Source organism: Chlamydotis macqueenii, chromosome 11 (genome assembly GCF_036417535.1).
Source record: "Chlamydotis macqueenii isolate bChlMac1 chromosome 11, bChlMac1.mat, whole genome shotgun sequence".
NCBI classification, from domain to species: Eukaryota; Metazoa; Chordata; class Aves; order Otidiformes; family Otididae; genus Chlamydotis; species Chlamydotis macqueenii.
Genome location: NC_141566.1, coordinates 15,022,293 through 15,044,021, shown reverse-complemented (window position 1 = coordinate 15,044,021; position 21,729 = coordinate 15,022,293). Strand labels below are relative to the sequence as shown.

At 39.4% G+C, this 21,729-nt stretch overlaps 1 protein-coding gene across 2 annotated transcripts; it reads right to left on the bottom strand.

The window, feature by feature from the left end:
- Positions 1-3,100: 3,100 nt before the first annotated feature.
- On the bottom strand, positions 3,101-20,618 carry LOC104474949 (P2R1A-PPP2R2A-interacting phosphatase regulator 1). Of its 2 annotated transcripts, none has more exons than XM_086756558.1 (10): positions 20,270-20,618; positions 17,030-17,108; positions 12,069-12,125; positions 9,962-10,005; positions 9,828-9,882; positions 9,295-9,387; positions 8,644-8,732; positions 7,822-7,886; positions 6,676-6,772; positions 3,101-5,510 (listed from the first exon to the last, which is right to left on the bottom strand). In XM_086756558.1, the coding sequence occupies exons 1-10, from the start codon at positions 20,383-20,385 to the stop codon at positions 5,351-5,353; spliced, it is 855 nt and encodes a 284-aa protein (XP_086612684.1). In that variant the 5' UTR covers positions 20,386-20,618; the 3' UTR covers positions 3,101-5,350. The 2 variants fall into 2 exon arrangements, with proteins under 2 accessions (XP_086612684.1, XP_086612683.1); XM_086756557.1 differs by having other exon boundaries at positions 7,822-7,883; positions 20,270-20,524.
- Positions 20,619-21,729: the final 1,111 nt, after the last annotated feature.

Below are 21,729 nucleotides of genomic sequence, written 5' to 3'. Positions count from 1 at the left end.
GAATAAAAGAACCAAGAGCCTGTAACAGAACTTAAATCCATGTTTACAGTTAAAAAAAAAAAAAAAAGAAAAGAAAAGAAAAAAAGAAAAAAGGGGCATTAACACCACAACTTACAGTAACACAGTGAGAGCATTCTTCTCTAAGAAACTGCAGGCACTCTAGGTGGCTTGAGGTACGAACACCAAGGCATGAGACAGGCATATGCTTTGATAAACAAGAAACCACCATCAGGAGACAAACAAAACTCTGCAGTGAGGCCCTGGAATCCCATGTTCCATCAGCATCACCAAACTCATGAGCGCCTTTCCCTCAGGAATCTGCCAGGAATCTCCAAAAATCAAAACCTACTGCTGAGTGAATGCATTTAAAATGAAAAGATCTTGATTTATTTTTAGCAGGAAGTTTCTCGCAGCGATTTCAGTGCCACGCAGCCTCATTTAAGCAGGCTTGAAAGACAACACAGTACACTGTTCATGTGCCACAAAAACCAATGCATGATACACACATCATGGTTTTGATTCTTCTCCATACAAGGGTGAAAAGTAATCATGAGAACCAAAGATTAGTATCTCTGGCAAAAACTGCTCCCACTTGAGCAGCTCTTCCTGCCTAAGGTGACACCCAGCAAAATCTAAATATTTACATGCCATTATTAATCGTAGAAGGAAGTCTTAAATAATCAGCATTTTACAAGGCTCTTATGAAACAAGACGAAAATAAACAATTAGAATAATTTTAAATTTGATAAATGCCAGATTTGTCTGTGGAATCTTCATGGGAACGGAGAAGTCTCACCAGTTCCTTGCGAGACACAGGGGAACCAGCTGTAAGCATGAAGAGGCCATGTTTGGTTCTGGTTTCAACGCACTCAACTCCTCCCTCTGCAATTTCTGTTCCCAAGCCAGCTACTGAAAGTCAAACAAGGTTATTCTCCTTCAGTTGTTTATTTTTTTTCCCCTCCTCTCTCATGCTTCTACCACAAAACCCCAACAGAGGAAGCAATCTCTCCCTTCCAGCATGTATGTGGGGTCTGGGTCTTCTAGATGTATGGCAGCTATCTGCTTGGAGCCCACTGCAACAGAGGAACGGCATCTCCTCACCAATGCCTAGGCTGGCTCTTAAGTGCTCTCAAGTTTATCAAACAAGGATGCTTGTATCAAATTTACAGAAATTGGAAGAATCTACTGTTAGAGGTAAAACAAAAAGCAATCATCCAAGACATATCCTTAGGAAACAGACATAAAATAGAAAAAGTGAGGTGACAATTTTTGCATCCAGTTACCGAAATGGACTCCTGCAAGCCAAGCGCTCCTCTTTGGATTGGTACGGTTTTAATTGTTGCACTGTAACTATTAACATTCAATTACATTTACAAATATATTAACTTGGTGCTTCCAGAAGAGGGATCAGCTTAAACTCCATCTGCCAGTTGGTGATGGGAAAGTTTGCTTAAAACAGGATATGAAGAGCTCACACGTTTTAATTGTGACTCCTGAAGCTCTCTATTTTAAGTAAATGAGTTATGACTCCAACATATGCAAGAACACAACAGCATAAAGTGAACATTTCTGAAGTGACTACTGCGAAGATTTGCACAAGCTGTTCTCAAGGTGGGAGCTAGCTGATGGAGCACCGAGGTCACCCTGCTTTTAATCACTTCACTAGCAAATAATCTCACAGTAGCAGGGCTGGAGTCACAAATACAGCACTAGTGTTAGAATCACAATAAACATTTATAAATGGAATTCTCTTAGTCTCACCAATACAAGACTCTGGAGATCTGTTTTGTTCGTACAGGTTGGTGATTATTTATACTCAAGTTTTCTGAAAAAAGACGAAAAGAACGAAGTCAGGATTAAGCTCTCGCGCTAATCTCGGGAGGACCATAGGCAGCCACTGAGTTGAGTATTCAGATCAGTTGGCGTGCTGACACCACAGAGAAGACCCTAGCAAGTTAATCTGGCTGATGCACAGGCTCATTTTTCCTGGCAGTCGTACTGCTCTTCTAGGGTGAAGTATCTATTTGTCTGCTAAATGCAGTAACCACCAAAGCACTCATTCCAAAAATACAGTCCCCCTGAGCACTGGCACGGTTATCAGTGTTCCCTCAGCAGCTATGTCATTCTGGAGAAGGTGGAAGGAAGAAAAACACCTATCAGCTGTCAAGAAAGACACGCTGGCCGAGGACTCAATTTAACTGCCAACAAATCCTACAGGATAGTTTTCAACCAGACCAACCAAGAGCCGATCGCCAGTATGACTTTGGAAGGATGCCACTCAAGACGAAACAGCTGTATGTCCTGAAAGACCTGCAGAATTAAAAAAGTTTATATATATATACACACACTTATATATTATACTTTTATCTATAGATACACACACACTTTTAAATATACTTACATATGATCGTAACACTTCCAATATAGCCTGAGACAAGAAAGCTGCCCATTTCTTCTCAGAGGAAGACAAAGACATAGACATTTGTAATATAAACTCAGATGAGTTTATGCAAAAGTCCTGTAACCACGACACTTAATCAAGCAAACCTTCAATATCCACTGTTCATGAGTAAATGGGGAGCTAGTACAACAGAGGTAATACTAACAGCATGCGTGTTACTATGTGAGTACAGGGTCAATTATGCACATCGTATAGCACCCTAATTCCCTGAATCCAGATATGTATCTTGCAAGATAATTTGGTTCCAAAATTTAATCTTCGATTTCAGTGGGGAAAAAGAAAAAAAAAAAACAAAAAAAAAAAACAAAAAAAACCCCAACTATCAATGTCTCCTGACTCCAGGGCACAAAACCGCAGCTTCTTGATGACACGAGCTGACAAGAAACTGAGATGCCCTTTGCCACAAGTTCAAAGTAATTTCTGTTTCACAAAAGCAGGTGAAGGAACAACTGCAGATCTGTAACTATTCCTCTCCCCTCCAACAGCATTAATTGCCCTATTAAGGCAAACCACAAAGACTGCCCACTTCTTCCCCAAGAGGTAAGAGCCTCAGTACCACCCACCAGCCAGCTGTAGCTTCTACCTTCCAAACTATTTCACCATGACTTCCTCTAGGTATAAGCTAGGGACATGTTTAGCTACTGAAGTATTTTGAAAATGTTTATTCTTCGGTTTTCCTAGAGAGAACACAGAACTTAAAGATAGCATTGTCACAGAACTTCAAGATAGCATTGCATTGCACTAGGAAAACAGAAAAGTCTGCTGCAGATTTTAAGGCCAACTTAAATGTAAACTAGATTGCGTTGAAGTGTGTTACAACAGATATTCTGGATTTAAAAAGAAAAGCATTTAATCACAGATGAAAACAAGAATATAGCTCTCTCTCTAACAAAGTGCAGAAACAGCAAAACACATTTATTTTTCCATTTATTGGCACTTATTTGAAAAATAGCATAAATATTCAACAGAAGAGAGACAAGTTGATCCACACGCAACTATCAAGCCCCTCTAGTGATGCATCTTTAAAAAAGACTGGAAGCGACACCAAAAGGTTCAGTCTTAAGAAATAAGATTTAACAAAAAAAAAAAAAAAAAAAAAAAGTCTTGCCCTCACCACAAAAAGAGTGAACGCACAGCAACTCTTTGGCACATACCTGAAATTGCGAAACGAAACTATGCCATATCAGACAGAGAGCAGACATTAAACACAAGCTTGTCCATCCGTCACAGGGACGAAGGGCAGGCTGAGTTCAAAAAGGAATTGCAATCAGGAAGTTGACTGTTACAATAACTTAAAGAGGAATGAGATCAGAAGTAACCATGTCATATCTTACTTCGACAGAGTAAAACTACAAAATACATTCTATTTTCTTTCTACAGTACGGACATACGGAAACGAGTTGTTGTTCCTTAGGTCACCAGGTCTTTGCACTCCAAGTTGTCCATTTCTAATTTTGATGGCTGCTGTCAATCAAAGCTTCATCCATGTGAATCTTTCACAGCAGTGTTCACAGTGGGCTCTTCTCCTACTTGAGGAAGTTTCCATACTCTTGTCACTTTATTACACATTACAAAGATTTAGTGTTCAAAAATAGAACATTTTGCTTCATTATTAACCTCTCTGGAGACAAGGCTTGAAACCACATTGTACAGACACATACACATGTACAAATGGAGACGCAGCTGGGGAAGTTCAACTGCATAACAGAAGTCAACAACCAAAATGAGGTTGCCACTGGAAAAATCTGAAAGAGCTGTCTATGGTTGGGTTTGCAGATTTTTGTCCTGTTTGGGGAATTTCAGGGTTGAGATCAGGATGCCTCAACTCACTGACTTTCAGAAGACAGTACAAGAATCCTGAAGCAACTCAGATTACCAGATTCTAGGCTTCCAATCAGCATCTGAAGTTTTCAACAGCAGAATTAACTTGATGCCATTATTTGAGGAAGTGACAGCAGCAGATTAAACACAGATTAAATGTTTGTTTGCCCCAGCCTGCAAAAAGACATTCAAGATTCCTCGCTTTATTTGTTCAGCGAAAGTAGTATGGGAGGACAAATATTGTCTGTTAAAATAATGCACTTCTGAAGTACTAAGTGCTAGAACCTCAGGATTTAATGTTTTATTCCAAACATTACTACTATTTCTCCCTATTAAAAGATCTTTAACAGAGCTTCTGCCACTAATACATAATTTCAATAATTTCATAATTTTCAAATACAAAAACCCAGAATAATGTTCCACACTTAATTTGGATTTAGTCACAACAGCAGTCATGATCATGAATAAAATCCAATGTAGAAATTTAAGTTGACAATTCACCAACTTGTTCTTTTGACATCTATTACAACACAGAACTGATTAACAGCCAATCATAACAGAACACAAGAATAGAGTACCCCCTCCAATACTCCCCCTTTCACATGAAGAATAAAAAATATAAATACCTAACACTCGGGGAATAAAAACAACTTCATAAGCTGCTTCATTGGTTTCAGACTGAGGACCAATGTGGAAGTTACCGGTTCCTACGTAAGCACCACTATTAGTGAGGACACTGCCTGCCGGCTGATAGAAAGCCAAGTCTCCCACAAGCAGAACATACACACGGTATTTGTAACTTGTGCCAATAAGATGATATCCATTGTAAATCATCAGCTTGCTTACTGATGTTAGCATCAAATACGTTTGCAATTCAAATGCTTACCGTATTTTAGTAAATGTCATACAAATCACTAGAAAGATGAATTCCTCCTCAAGGAACTATTGTGGAAGTTTTCTAGAAATCATGACATTTCTGGAAGTTCCTATGAGGAACAGAATCAGTTACACACAACAGAAAGTCTTACTGATATCCAGCCTTGGTGTCCATTAGCAGACTTCTGCTTTTCAGTTAATAGGCAACTTAGCCGTAAGATCTACCGGTAGAAAAGGAGACCTGGAGTCAGAAAGCGAGACTGGAGAGTCCGTGTTAGTGCCGACTTCAGCTGGTGAGTCACAGGAAGAGCCTGCACTGCTTCTGTTGTCATCAAGAGCGTGTGAGGACAGACTGAAAACAGAGTAATATCAAGACATGAGAAGTGAGGTACTCTTTTTGCTAAGTTTCAAACGCTACTGTCCATTCATTATAAAGCCATTTTAAAAACAAATGCACATCTTTGAAGGAACAGTAAGCCCTACAATTTGAAATAAATCTGCAACTATACACCTCGCAGTCACTTCCAAAGAGAGAACATTCTGCCAGTTTCCTCCTTCAGCGCACCCAGAAAGGGCACACAGATGAGAAACATCAGGCTGAGCAATTCATTGCACGCTTTACTCCATCTCCTACAAGGTCCTGGGCCAGCACATATGCAGAGGCCTCTTTTGCCAGGAGAGCCAACAACAAAGTGTACATACTTCAGTTGCACCATTCACGATGTATTTCACAGGACACAAAATTATAACTATAGGTGATCTATCACTAGTGATAGCACCAAAGTGTTTTTAAAAATTACCATCTCCTAAACCAAGATGCAGCAACTGCTATGCCTACTATGAAAAGGCTGTGCAAAAAAAAAAAAAAAAAAAGGTACATTTTCAAAGTACCTTTAAAACATCTATTTTATTATTGCCACTGCAACGAGCTTGAAGCTTGTGCACAGCTATGTACATTAGCTGAGAGGCAAAAAGGACAAATGTACTGTGAACAACCCTGTCTTGATAGCTGTGCAGGCACACCCAATGTATTATTACCCTCTTGACTAAAATACTAAATCAAAATCCCTTGCTATTTCAAGTTGTTATGATTTTTATGCAGTACTTTTTAATCTCCTCCCAGCAGGGAGGGTCAGACTAATTTTCCTATGTGACTAAGAGCAAGGGAAAAAAAAGAAGGAAAAAACCCTAATCCGCCCACTAGCATTAGCATTCACATTTGATTGCAACTTGAAACTAGACTCCAAAAATTGCTAGCCATGAGGTATCTTTTCCTAAATATGCTCAGCTCCCATATATGTGAAACACGTTAATAGTCAGTTCCAGAAATTGTAAAATTGTAGTGAGTATTACTGCCTCTTTACCGCGATAATTTCAGTGCTAAAAACTATGAGACATCTGTATTAGGAAAAAGAAACAACCAAACACAAACAACCTTTAAGCATAATCATTGCTGGGTGAAAAAAGACTTGTAATGCTTCTGACGAACTCAACACAATAAATAGCACAGCACTTACCATCCCCCGAGGTCCGCCTGATGCAAAATTTCAGTGGTAAGCATGCTGGTGGATCCTTGGAACAATCTTTTTGGATGATCTTCTATCTCTGTCACACCTTTGGTAAGAGATAAGGAGTGATTAAAAGAATTACTACTCATTTAAACTAAAATCTACTTTCAATGGACTTCTACAGAGCAAAGAGCATAGAGGTTCAAACTTGTTACGATAGATTGAGGGTTATTTTATATGTAAGACACAGAAGTTTGATGCTGAAATTTTAAAGACTGGGTATTTATTGGAAACATTTTAGTCCAAGCTTCAGTGAAGTTTAGTGAGTAACAAACCGAGGTTTAGATATCAGATATTTATTCTTCAGTAGGGAAAAGTAATCTTTTTGTTTGTTTATTCAGCTATCAGTTCACTGACTAGTCCCACCAAAGCAGAGAAGCTGAGAATAAGGAAAGCTTGTTTTCCTCTTGCAATCTATAAAACCAAGGTCCAGCATTATCACTAAACTTATATATTGACTTTGATTTCCAAATAGTCTAGAAGAAGGGAGGATAGATATATTCTTAAATAGGCTATGACAGAACTCAGAGAATAGTATTTTAAAAGTTGTCTCAGAGCCAAAGTGTTCTGTTACAAAGGTGAAGCATGAAGATATAAAAGCAGATGCAATAAAATAACCAGAAGTTATGCTTGAAGAAGAATGTAGGAAGACAGAGAAACATTTCTCAATAAAGCCGTAAGGTGTCTACCAGGTCTCTGCATCAGTTTTTGGTTTTGAAGGGCAATTTTAAAGCCTACAGTACCTGTGTGCCTAAGTTAGCCAGGCCTTTCAACATTTTCTATTTGTGAAATATATAGTTGTATTTCTTTTTTTGCTAAGCCGGTTACGTTAGTTTCTTATCAGATCTATAGGACTACAGCAATGGAGAGGCATTAGAACAGAACCACCATTAGTTTTACAGAATAGTAAAAACTATTTGATCCATTTGCCTGTTTTATCCCTACAAACGGTTCAATTTATTTTGTCATCTGTAATACCCTCTATTTTGAGTCACTCTTCCAAGTATGAGCCAATTGAACAAAATTATGAAGAAAGCTATTTTAATTATTATAAAATTAGCAAGCTGGCATATTAGCCAAAACCAAATACTGTACCTTTTCGTTTTATTGACCCAAGAACACTTGGTCGAATGCAGTTAATTGGACTCTGGCTTCGCCTGCTAAAAGAAGACATATGTTATACTGATATCACCATTCATAAAGGAAGCCTGAAAACATGTAAAAAAAAAAAAAATCAAAAGATAGTCATATAACAAACTACTAAGTGGAAAACACTAAGAAAATAGGCATTAAAACAGGTTATCAAAACAGCTTATCTAAAAATAAGTTGTGTGGGTTTTTTGTTGGTTTTGGTTTGTTTTTTTGTCTGTTTGGGTTTTTTTTGTTTTTCTTTTTCCTCCTGAAGACAGACAAGGAAGCACAGACCTTAACAGAAGAAGTTTAATCGCATTACTTCATAGCTGGGACAGTCTAAAAGCTTGCATCTAGGTACTGACTAGATCTCAGCTGACAGGCAGTACTTTTCTGAACCGTTAGGGCCTAATAAAATGTAACTGTATGCTCACATCACTCAAAACAAGATCCAATGCAACTAAAACCAGAATCAGTAACAAACCCAAAATCTGCTTGTTTTTTTCCATCCTTTCAATTCAATTCAATTACTTAAGATCTGATTAAGAGCAATATAGATACTACAACACTAAGATGACAGATGCCACAATGCAGCCTGTCTTCCTGATGTTATGACACAAGGGTTTTAATAAGTATTTCAGAGCATTGTAAAATCCAAAGTTTACGTGAATAAAGTTATATTTGTGATGAAAAATCAATTATATATATAACAAATTCTGGTATTTCAAAAGCCCACTGTGAACAAGCGATAACATTTTTTTATTATTGATATGATCTGGTACTTACCTTGAAAATCGCCTTGTTGGGCTTGGGCTAGGACTTGGAGGTAATCCACTGCTACTCACCAAACTTTGCAAAGATGGTGAGAAACATTGCTGAGAGCAAAACAGTTTGTGTTATTCACGTATAAACACTGTATCACACCCATACAGTAACAACAGATCTTTATTGCAGGTAAATAAGCAACCCACTATCAACTTAAGCAACCAGTCAGCATGGCCGGGTATACCGAGATGCTATTTTTTGTCACCGAGAAAAAAAAATTAAAACATTGAACAGATTGCATTTTCATGCAGAATCCATGCAAGTTGACACAGATTTATTTCACCATAGTCTTAGGTTAAACAGACTATGGTTCATAAAATAAGAATGCATGCCCCTTCCTCTTATTCCAAAACAAAGGCAAATAAAGAGTAAGGTTTATTAACCACAGATTAACAGTTGCATGCTCCACAAGAAATGCACATCCACAGATGTGCAACTGCTAGCTGGTATTTTCTGGTTTGGGGTTTTAGGGTGCTTTTTTTTGTTTACTCTCTAGTTTCTTGATTGCAGCTGAGGTAGAAAGGAGCAGGTGGCTTAACCTTTTGCTGCTAATTCAGTTGAATTTATTTAGTGCTACTCAAGAGAAAACAGTTATTACCATATTTTGCTCACCTTCCCTATTCCTCTGGTAGGTGAAGGAGCTGGAGAAACTGGGACAAAGTCTACTTGCTTTGGTGATGATGATTTTTCAAAATCATTGTCACTCTGTAAATAGTACATATAATTAATCTTATGAACAAGGACCTTAACATGAAAAGGACTGACTGGTGTGGCACTGAGTAAGAGTCCAAGAGCTATCCTCCATCATACTCATAATTTTTAGGTAGCCATTTCTGAGTTTATGCTTAACAACAACAACAACAAAAAAAAGCCTTAAACATTGATGAGTATCAGAACACGGGAAAAAAAAATTGAATGGGTAGATATCCATGCAATTTTCTTTGACATACCAGCCCAAGGAACCACATGTATCCCCAAACAACTGATAATTCTATGCCTTGTTAGCACAAAAAATTGCTGATGAAAAGCAGTGACACTAACACCTTAATTGTAGGTCAAACTATAAAAGAAAATGTTGACATGAGAGAGTCTCTAGTGTCCTGATACTGATAATAGAAACACAAATTAAAGCATGAATGCATTACCAGGCTCAAGCTCTCCTCCCACGAGTGGCTCATCTGCATTGCTACTTGCACTTCTCTATAAAGAAGAAAAGAAAGGTATTGTCCTGGGCCCATAGAAGATTGCATTAAGAATTCCAGTTTGCTTTAATGCTTACCTTTCATGTACTGTTTCTCTGTTCATCAAATTCATTCCTTCTTCCTAAAAGATTAGCAGATGAAAAATTAAGACGACAAAAAAAAAAAAAAAGCTTTGCTACAGCAAATCAGAAAAGTTCTAGTTTCATTTCACTTCAGTATGCAGAAAATTTAATTCAACTCAGTTATGCAACAATAACCTTAAGCTCTCACTACATTAAAAGGCATGAGGGAGAGAGGATGGGAAAGAGATGCAACAAGACACACTCTGACAGAAGAAGTGCTTATGGGAGCTCTTTGTTTCTCAAGCAGCTTTTTTTTTTTCATTACTATCGAAGATGCAGTTACAAAATTGAACAACGATACTATGAACCAAAAATGTTTTACATGTTAGGGTACCTTTACGCAGTCTAGTACAGACACTAGAAAATACAAATACTGGAAACTAGTACAGATAATCCTCAAAGGCATGACTGGATCCTTACCTTATTCTATGTATTAGTAACTAACTAGACTCCGTCAGCATCTCCTTTGCAATGTAGTAGGTTTTTTTCTAAAACATCCATAAAATACTAGAAAAATGGATCAAAGATGTAAAATTACCCTAAACGTTCACACCAAAATTTAAAGTACAAACTTGACCTGATCCCCTCTTAGGTACGCACCTTTCATTCAAACTAACTTTATACTGTCCAGTCTGTTGAGTGAATTACTAGATTCCCTAATTCAGTCCAGTTCAAGAGTAAAAGTTCAACTAAACATTTTCATAGCCTTCATCATATGCAGGATGAGTCTTACTAACATAGTCCAAATGTGTGATGATTTGCTAAGATTTGAAAGAGATCACAAGTAAATCACACAGATTCCCATCTGTGCCAGTAAGCAGACAAGACATGGAATTTCAACTTGTGAATTTAATGATCAAACACAAATTAGGAAATGTCATTGTTTGCTTTAATAAATGTACGGAACAAGTATGAATACAGAAGTATTTTCCCAAAAATTGAATTACCAAATTTTACTGCGTGTAATACAGCAGAGTCATAGTAGTTCATTCCCTGGCTCTGATCACTTTTACATATTAAGTCTAAGCTTTTTTTATGTTAATAACAACTCTACAATTAACCTAAGTGCTTCAGAGTATCTCTGAGCCATTAAATTATTTATTTAATGAAAGCAAGCAGTTATTTTCTTCAGGATTATTACATATGCACCTTAAATATCTGAGGTGGGAAGCAGAAGTGCCTTCCATCACTTCAGACATCACACCCTGAAAATGCTGTCCAAAGTATTAAATTGTTTTCTTAACTTTTCACTCCATAAAAATCAAGCCTATCCATTGAAAACTAGCAAGCTAAAAAAAATTTAAAAAATAAAAAAATGAAGCATCTTCAAGCGATTTTGTAAACATTCTATGGTCAAAAATTCGACACACAATTGGAGAAGCCACAAGCGTTAGAGCTTGTTGATTTTAAATCTTGAGTCTTTAGACTGCAGTCTGTTGTCTGGTAGCAATGCTATTTAAGCATACTCAGATATTTGCCACACACCCTCCTCCCTTCCTAAGTGTTTGCTCTTCTGCCCTTCCCCCTCCGCTCATGCTGTGACAGCACAAGTACAGTGGTCTGGATAAGAAAATTATACAGATGAAAAACAGCCCAGCCAGAAGAGTCCAAACTATTTTTTAGCCAGAGTGCTTCCTTATCCAGTTCATTTCTGGCTGCACAGAACTCTTGTGCCAACACAAGCTAAGGAACACTTTGTTATTGACCCTGAATATTTATGCTGGCACCACTGACAAAAACTTGGTGAAACTTTACCCTAAGGGTTTACATTAAAGGTTTCCTTTCTAAAATGTCAATTTTAAGATTTCTCTTTCCACTCATATCTTCCTCTGAGTATAAGATACTTTCTACTTTATGAAATTTAGAACTCTGCAAACAAGATAGAACCTTTACTTTTGAAAACACCTTGAAGTGATCGACAGCAGCAGACTCAGTACTACAGTTTCAAAGTAAAATCTACACCCATAAGGACATTACAGATCAACTGCAAAAAAAAAAAAACCAAGAACAACCACCTATAAACATTTTAAAATTAAAAAAAAAAATTAGAATCTGTGTTTACCTGTTTGATTTGATGAAGACGGCTGCTAGGAATACGGATAGGAGATGATGGCGCAAACTGCAAAACAAAGCCACACGCAACTGAGAAACACTTAGGAACTACAGAAGGGAAAACTGCAGGGATGTTAGCAACCACTCTGTAGTGCTACCCTAAACAAAAAACAAACATACAAACAAAAAACAAACATACAAACAAAAACTAGTAATTTAAAACCACTCAAACCATTTATAAAATTCTTAGTATCTATAAACTACATTAATTACTTGTAAGAACATGATGATACATATTTCCATATTGCTAATTAGTATCAGCCTGGCTTTCACTTAATTTCCAGGCAACTAGAAGTCACAGCCTTCTCTACAGAACGAAGCTGTTTTTAACCAGCACAATGCCACCCTTAACATATACGGTTGCATAAATATTTTCAATTAAGTGATCCAGAAGGCTCTGTAATAAATCCTTTAAAAACACAAAGCCAAAACAACACATCATGCAAAAAGGTTTCTGGATTGTTGTCTGCCTATGAGTACTTTGACAGGTGGAAAAAGTCAGCTATTAGAAAGCTAACAAAGAGTTAAATACCTTCCTTATGGTTTCTCAAGAGCTTCACCAATCCAGGTGAAATCAGAGAGGATGTCACTAAAAATGGTCTTCTGTTAATTTTGTCATTTTTTGCATCAAGATCTCACTGGAATACAACTGTATACTCAAAACCAAGTAATCAATTATGATTATCTTACAAAAATACCATTTCCTTTCATGTTATTTCCCATGCCTCAAATGTTTGACCCTTCGTTGACTTTTGACATAAAACCCTTTCAGGGATCAAAAATTCAAAGCTAAAGCATTGAACAGAGGTTTAACTTCTTCTCTGTCTGCTGACAACCCCTCCAAAAAAAAAAAAAACCAAAAAAAACCAAACAAACAAAAAAAAAACCAAAAAAAACCAAAGGTGTGTTTTAAAAATGTATGTGTGTTCAGCCAGTAGTTTGTATTATTACTAAGTGCTTATATACTTTATACAGTATGAGGCTTCATCTGCTCCACAAAACATTACTAGACCTCTTCATTATGCTGAAGTTGGGAGAAATAACAAATGTTCAGTTAACCACCTACTGCACCACCTCTAATCAGTGCCATGGAGAATACAAAGACTTTGCTGTCTTACACAAAAGGTTATGGTAAGTTATTACAGACTATTAATGCTTCATATATCCAGAATCCTCCCTCTAGAAAAACAAACATCAAGATATCACGCCCTTCTTCTCACAAAAGATACTAGCCTATCAGACTCACACAGAAGATGTCTCATGTTTGTGCCGGAATTTAGTCATCATAATATATACTACTGAAGTTTAATAGCTATAATGATTTGATTTGCTCAATTTCTCAAGTCCAGTTTAGGTCAGCTATACCCTTATACTGGGCTCCCAAAAATCCTGTGCACCTAAAAAAAATTCCTCCAAGTTGTACCAGCCAACGCGGACCTTGAGTTAACCTTGATTCTCACACAGAGCAAAGGATCTGGACAATAGTACATTCCTTACTATTCACTCTGCGAAATAAAAATTATAAAAAGACAGTTAAGCATTCCTCCATAGGATCTCATGCACTAACTCTAGGATCCTACATCTCATCTCTAACAAGTCATGCTTCTTGCTTTGTCAATGCTTAAAACTCACTTTTTCCCTGTTTGTAGTCCCTTGATTTAATTCTTGTGAAAAGAAGCCTCAGCCACTTTTAAAGAACACTTGCTAAAGCAAGTATCACATGTGTTAAAATCGTGCTACTCAAATCCCCAATGTTTTAAGAAAGCACAACGCCTAATACCAAAAAAAAAGACATCCTTAGAAACTATTACACTATCACATGGAAAAGAAACACCTTCCCCTTCCTCCCTTCTCCAGCGTGTTAGATAAGCTTTTCCACTGAAGGTAAAGGTTCAGAAGTGCCAGCCCAGCAGGCAGCACAGCCAAAGTAAGCAGTCACCTGCCCCGGCGCCTCTGCCCTTCCATTGCTGTCCCTGCAGTGCCCCCTGCCAACACAAGCATTTATGGGGCCACAGACTGAACAGCAATAGCGAACTTAACTAGCTTCAAAACGAAAAATTAAAAAATTAAGAATCAACTTTTGCTGAAATAGTACCAAAACATCTAACCACAGACTAAAATGCTTTGCTTAAACAACAAAACCAAAACCCCAACCGCACAAACAAAACAAAAAGCACCAAAACATTTACTCACTAGATGCCCAGATATCCTCTGGAAGGAAACAAACAGCAGATACTGAGCCTAGTTGACCCTTCCTTGGCAATTACACGCAGAGTCAGAAAACTGCAGATTAAGCCCCAGCCAAAATGGCATAGCTGTCCCAGTAGTCATCGTTACAAAAGAGTTGGAGTCTGAGACTTGGAGAAGAAAAGATTTTAGAATCCAGCTGGGCAACTGGGACAACCACAAACAGCCCTGAAGACAGAGCTAGACAGAGTAGGACCTTCAGCTACTGGAGCATTTTAGCAACTCCCATTGTTCTCATGCCAGTGAACACAACACAGATTAGAAAAATACTGATCAGTTTTCTTCCACAAAGTTTAACGAAATGTAAAATTTTAGCTGTACTTACAATACTAAATTAACAAAGTTTCAGTCACTTACAGAATCTTTTCACCCTCTTCATTAGAGCTTACACTGCAGTAAGGCTTGGATTAGCTTTCCTAAATACAAAAAAAGTGGTTTTGAAGTACACTTAGAATCACAGAAGAATCATAGAATGGTTTGGGTTGGAAGGGACCTTTAAAGGCCATCCGGTCCAACCTCCCTGCAGGGAGCAGGGACATCTCCAACCAGATCAGATTGCTCAGAGCCCCGTCCAACCTGGCCTTGAACGTTTCCAGGGATGGGGCATCCACCACCTCTCTGGGCAACCTGGGCCAGTGTTCCACCATCCTCAGTGTAAGATTCTTTTTTTCCTGATGCCTAGTCTGAATCTCCTTCCTTCTATTTTAAAACCATTACCCCTTGTCCTTTCACAACAGGCCCAACTTTATCACCTCTTACTGTCAAATTTAATTTACCAAAGTAGATGTCTTCTAGCTCCTTAGACTATCTCTAACTTCATAAAACTACACTTACTACTTCGCTATAGCAAGAATATCAGGTAAGATTGCTTAGGGTCCTTAATGCTGAAAGTTTAATTATTTTCACAAAATTATTTATCTATGGATGATCTTGGTTTAAGATCACAGAAGGATGTGATAATCTCTAAGTTCCTTTCCAATTCCATCCTCCCTGCCACCCTCAACAGAACTAAAAACCAGACCATAATTCCAAAAAATATTTCAAAGTGGACAAGGCACTGATCTAGTAGTCAATGGAACACTTGATTTTTAGCATAAGTAAAATTTCCACTGTATTTTGTCAGCATCTGGTCTGCCAGGGCTGAAGAAGAAAGTTAACTTTCAGGATGCTTTTTAATAACCTTCAAGTGAGGTGAAGGGCTAAGAACATCATCCCATGAAGATCGTAACACTGATTCAGCCCAGAAGACTGCAACACCCATTGGGGCAGTCAGAAGAACTAGCCCATCAGCGAACTAGCTCCTGCTTCCCAGCAAGTTCCAGGCGACATGCCCTAAACAAGGATCTTTTTTTGCCCAATAATTGAGGATCTTCAAGAAGTAAATACAATAAACTTAATTTTTGCCTCTGTTTGTTTCTCCTTTTGTCTGACTGCAAGCATAAACAAATTTACCCTAAGCCATCACCCTAAAAATACACACGAAGAAATAAACTCTTATTTAAAGAAATTTTTATCATAATACCATGAAGCTTTACATCCTAGCAGGAGAAAGGCTTTTCCACCAGTCTTTCCAGACTTTTACATAAGTATCCCAGTTCTGTTACAGATGCAAACCTTTGCTGAAGTCGTTGTCTGTCCTGATTTTAAAACAAAGTTTTAGCTAAGGGGCATCAGTCAACAAAATTGGAGAGCAGTATTCTTAAACCATTAACACGGAGCTAACAAATTATTTCTAAAGCATCTTCAAAAGGTAACTAAGAAAAACAGAATAATTGGTGATAGTATGACAAGGACTTTGTTGCCCATACTTAAAATAAAATTGATACTATTCCTCTCCCATCCCAACATAGCTTCATTTTCCCACAACATTAATAATCAACTGAATACAACTGGGTGTTATCCTGTGTCTACCTGTTTCTTTAGGCTTTCTTAGGGGAAAAGTTAAATTTCTGGTTATACATGAAAGTCACGCAAAAAAAATTCCTTTTGGTTAGAGGAAATAACTACCCCATATACCCCAACACTTTAAGGGTCAGCAAATCATGCTGTCTATGTGATCCTGTGCAGATGTCCTAAATCAGTCAAAATCAGACTCTTCTACCACAATTTGTATGATACTAAAACACAAAATATGCAATATTTTCTCTGGCTTTATATTAATATTTTAAAAATTCAGATTTGAGCAGTTGCAATAACAGAAGCCTGACGAAGGTTGAAATCACAAATGAACGTCTCTAAGAGATTCATCCTGGAAGTCTCAAGATTCATGTTCTATCAGCCAGTTATATCTTGCTATCATCAGTTGTTGATTGCAACAGTTTATTCTGTCATTACTATATAACAGACAATTTAAGATCAGAACATCACAGAAATGACTAGCACACTGGTTACTGAACAATGCACCTATGTAATTAGTTTTCCTTGTGAACCACCTATCTTACTTGATCTTAGAACATCTGCTTGCATTTTGTAAACAAAATTATGATCACAATGAAATTTAAGTACTCTCCAAGGCCAAACGGTCTATAAATAACATTTCACTGTAGCCTTGTTTCTGAAAACATGTGGTATTAGTTGCACAGACTACAATCTAATTTTCTTCTTTAATCCTGTCTGCACACTTCTGCTTTGAACCTAATGCAGTTGGTCCAATAGTTTTCTTACCAGACTATGACGATTCATAACTGTGGTACTGTTCCTGCGGGTTCGCAAAACGTTAGCCTGGAACACCTGTGAATTATCACTGTGAAAAGAAACACTTGTCAAATGCAAAAGCCATTTCCTTCCTATCAAAAAGTACCACTTAATATAAGCTCAGTTTCACATGCTATGACAGCCATCGTTTCAAGGCAAAGCACTCAAAAGACAGGTATGCAAGAACTCTTTTAGCCTGTTGGCAGAGAGAGGAAGCTAAATTGCTCTTTCCCAAGTTCCAGGTACTACAATTAATGACTTTAATTAATCATATTGAATCTTCAAAATAACTGAAAAAAATGTTAAGATCGATAATTTCTGTGAGAATTTATTACATCTGGAATGGCTGCAGCTTGCACATTGCTTTGAATGTCATTCAACAGAACAAATTTATAAATGGCAAACAACCGGTAACTGAAACCAGCTTCAATGTCACAGATAAAACAGTGTATTTTTTTAAATTCTATCTTGATAAATCTTATCACTATGAACATTTAATAAGTTCTGAGCTTTTTTTCCAGGAGAGGTTAAATTAAACATACAGTAAAACCAGTTTTTAAAGCCCTAAGACTTTTGACCACAGCCATGTTTGTAACCAGGAAACGTAAGATCGTAATTAGATCCAAATTACCAGAATTCACTGGGTTGTATCCTTCTGTTTCACCTGCTAACCTGGGATGAATAAAAGCACTACTCAAGCACAATTTCTTAAAACTAATCTGGCCAATAGTCCGACCTTGTTCTAAAGGCTGATAATCATAACGCACACTAAAGATACGTCACAAACAGAATCCTCCAGTTTAAAATGCACTAGTTAGACACAAAAGTTTTAAGTATCTTTTACCTAGCTGTAAATTAAAAATAAACAAAGCTTATACTGTGAAATAAAAGCCAATAGTAATTGACACAAGCAGCATGCTTTCCGCCAAGAAGAATGCGTCGACTCTTTCTCTAAAACGTCATATACAAATGACGAGACACCATTTATAATTTTCAAAGAAGTTTCACTCAGTTTGCACCCCAAGAGATCAAACAGTTACCATTTGATAGGAGGTGGAACAGGTGAAATTTAAGGGATCCATGTAAGGTGGAACAGGAGAAATTTAAGGAGTTCATGATGTGCTTGTAGCCAACAGCTACAATCCCTTTTTAGTTTAAGTGTACTGGTTGGTATGCAAACACAACAAAAACAGTACATCCTGAAATCCAGGGTCTGAATCAAGAAAACAGGCTGGAATGATTTTGTAACACATTACCACAAGCTGAGTCCAATATTCAGTGCTAACTAGAAGAGAAGAGGGACAGAAAAAAAACCAAACCTACAATATCCTTACCTTTAATCTCCCTTGCAAAAACATCAGGGCTGGTCAGATCTCAGACTTACCTTTCACAGAAAATTCTTACAGTTCTCATTAAAAATCAATTTTCTTTGACATGAAAACAAGAGTCAAAAGTTCTGTGAAAGGTAACTTCTATGATCTAAAATATTCCACTTAAAAACGTTCTCTGTTCTCCAGGCTCCTTACTAATTCTGTTAATGAAGAAGTCAAAACAGGAGGCAGAGTAGAAAAAGCAAGCTGTTCAAAAGCAAGAGCTTTTGTTTCAGTTTACCCAACAAAGCCATTCTGGGAAACCTGAAGTTTCTTGCCAAGAGCTGCAATCTTGCAAAAACAGTTTTCTGCTGGAAAATTCCTAACTAACAGGCAAACCACTGCAACCACCTCAAATTAGTTCAGTGGCATTTCAGTTTAATTTGTATAAACACCTAATGTATAGCATATACATAGTTTCAAGGCAAGAGCTCAGGCTTACCCTTCTACGTGCCCAGGCTCTGAAGTAAATAATTTATTTACAGTGTGGTTACGGGATGCTTTTTTTTTTTTTTAATAAGAGTCAAGGGTCTCACAGTTTGTAAGAAACAACTTACAAAAGGCCGAGATTATAAAAACACCTCATCCCAGTTACATAATTAGTTTACCTGCTCAGAAATCCCCCTTAGGAACAACTGCCATTCACAATAATTCTACACAGCATGGAAATGTAAACTGATAGTTGTTTCATTACAGTTATGTAAAAGAATCACAATTATGTTTACTTAACATTAAACCATGACTGAATAGGCAAAAATTAGTATTTCCTCTGAACTGTAATGCACTGCTCACCATTTTGATAAAAAAGATTTAGGACATCTGTTCCATCACTTGGTAACTAGTTCCTTACAGAAACATGAAATTTAAGGGAAAAAAAAATAGAAAGTACTTATAATGTATTATATTATTTTTTATAAAGTTTATTATCTATATGCTCTCCCAAACTGCAGGCATACTAGTAGTAGCAGCACATGGGCCACCCCTGAAGTTAGATGGCAGTCACACCACGTGACAGATGCGGGCATCTCCCAACTTCATGACAGCCCAGAGGAGGCAAGAAATTGTGCTCTGAGTTATAAGACTACTCAAACACAAAACCATACAAGAGACCATGCACGTCTGACAGCTTTCCCCCTGGCCTTTCCCTGAGACTGCCACAGTCTCTGTCCTGTCAGCTGAAGAGAGCTAGACCTGGAACATGCAAACATCCAATACCCGCTGCAAATACCACCTGCCCCAGGGTGATGGCAACATCCAAGCAAAACGGTCAGCACAACTCCTTGTGTTTCTCCCAGTACTACACAGTAACAAAATTAGTATCACTCAGGAAAACTCCAGGACAACTGACACATTCTTTTACACTAAAAGTAAAACTTATGTATCTTCTAAGATCCCGTGAAATGATCTTCTTCACCGACTTTGCTTGATTGCTCTGAGAGCATTTACTGCTGTAACCATACGTAGCGCAGTGTTTTTTTTTTTTTTTTGTCAAACCTGAACCATTACTGAAATCCCAGAGATCGCTGCTTTATCTACAGTAACAGCCACAACCTTGACCCTGCGTATTCTAAGTTTCTCAGCTACACAACACACAGCAGATCCAGATGAAAGCAAACAAAGCGCTTTAATAGAGCCCCAGCACGTCTGTCTGGGCTTTCTTGCACCCCTCCACACTTAGAGGTGTATCCTAGAGGCATAAACACGGAGAAACCCCCGGGATACAACCACGGCGGCCACCGACCCTGCACCCGACAGTGGCTGCCGAACCGCCCCGTCTCGGCAACCCGTCCCGGGACGGGCCCAGCCGCCGGCGGGGCTGCGGGGCCGGGGCCGCGCTCACCTGAGCCCGTGGATGAGGGGGGCGCTGTTCGATCTCCTCAGGCCGCCCCCGTCGCTCGGGGCCGCGGCGCTCCCCGCCGGCAGCTCCAGGTCCAGCTCCATTTTCTCCTGAGCCATCGCGGCGGCGGCTCCGGCTCCTCCTGCTCCGCCGCGACGCCCATTCACTGCCGGCGGCCGCAGCGGCTCCTCATGCCGCCGCTCCCCCCGGCCTGGCGCGGCGCCGCAGGCAGAGGCCGGGGGCGCGCCGGGCCCGGCGAGGGGGGCGGCCCCAGCAGCGCCCCATGCCGGGGGCAGACCGTTCCCCCAGCCGCTGACAGACCCACTCCCCGGTACCGGTACCACCAACGCCTCTCCAGCACCTCGGGCCGGACAACCCCCCCCCCCGTCCCCGCCGCTACCTCACAGCGCGCATGCGCCACCGGGAGCCCCCGCACAGCGGGCCCTAGCCGGTGGCCCCGCGGCGGTAAAGCGCATGCGCAAAGCGTTCCTACGGCCGCCAGCGGGGTTGCGAGGGCTCCCGGCCAGCCCGGTGTGCGGAGGGGTGTGGCCTCAGTGCTGCTGTTCGCGCCCACCCTCTTAGGCGAGGGCAACCAAAAATCGCTGTGAGACTTGAGGCGGGACGGAAAAGCACGGCCTGCCCCGCTGAGGTCTGCCAGCGAGACTGCCCGCCGGGGCGGGGTGCCCTCGGGGCCGGGGCTCCCTTGTGCCCGGAGATGTACAGCTCCAACGTACAGCCGTGAGAAGGCTCAAAAACGCACCTGCCCTCTCCCCGGGGGTGCCTGGCACAGCTGCTGCCCGTGGGGGAGCCCAGGCCCGGACCCCCCCCCGCCGAGGTCACAGGCGACGAGCTCGGCTCTGAGGCACAGGTCCTCAGTGCCACCGAACGCATCTGCGCCCTTATTTCTCTATGCCGCAGCAGTTTCTGTCAAGCCCAGTCTAAACATTTGTGTAGAGAGCAATTCTGCCCTGGTGCACTGTGTCAATGTCAATACTTGCCTGCCACCGTGTACCCATCCATCTAGCTATAGTTAAACCATTTCATCTAACTGCAGCTAGATATTTACAACTCAGATGTAAATATTTTAGATGTGTAAAGTATGGTCATTAGCATTTTTTTTTGCCAAGTGCTACGAGGCTGACCTTTAAATACAGAGAACTGAGCATCAGAGTCAATACCCAACTATTGTCACTTCTCAGAAATACAGCTTATGGTTCCTTGCAGGCCCGGACATCTTTCATCAGCTTACGTTCCAGGTGAGATTTTTAGGCAGCCCTTAAGAATAAAAATAAACAGAGAAGAAAGGTAGATAATAGATAGCTAAAACACTTTTTCACAGGTCACATGCTTACTAATTTATCTGATGGCATTTTGTAACTCTGAGTGGCTGTGCTTATTTGACCCACGGGTATATTTCCCTGTGCCATAGCACAACTCTCCCACAGCCACATCCCCTTTTCTCT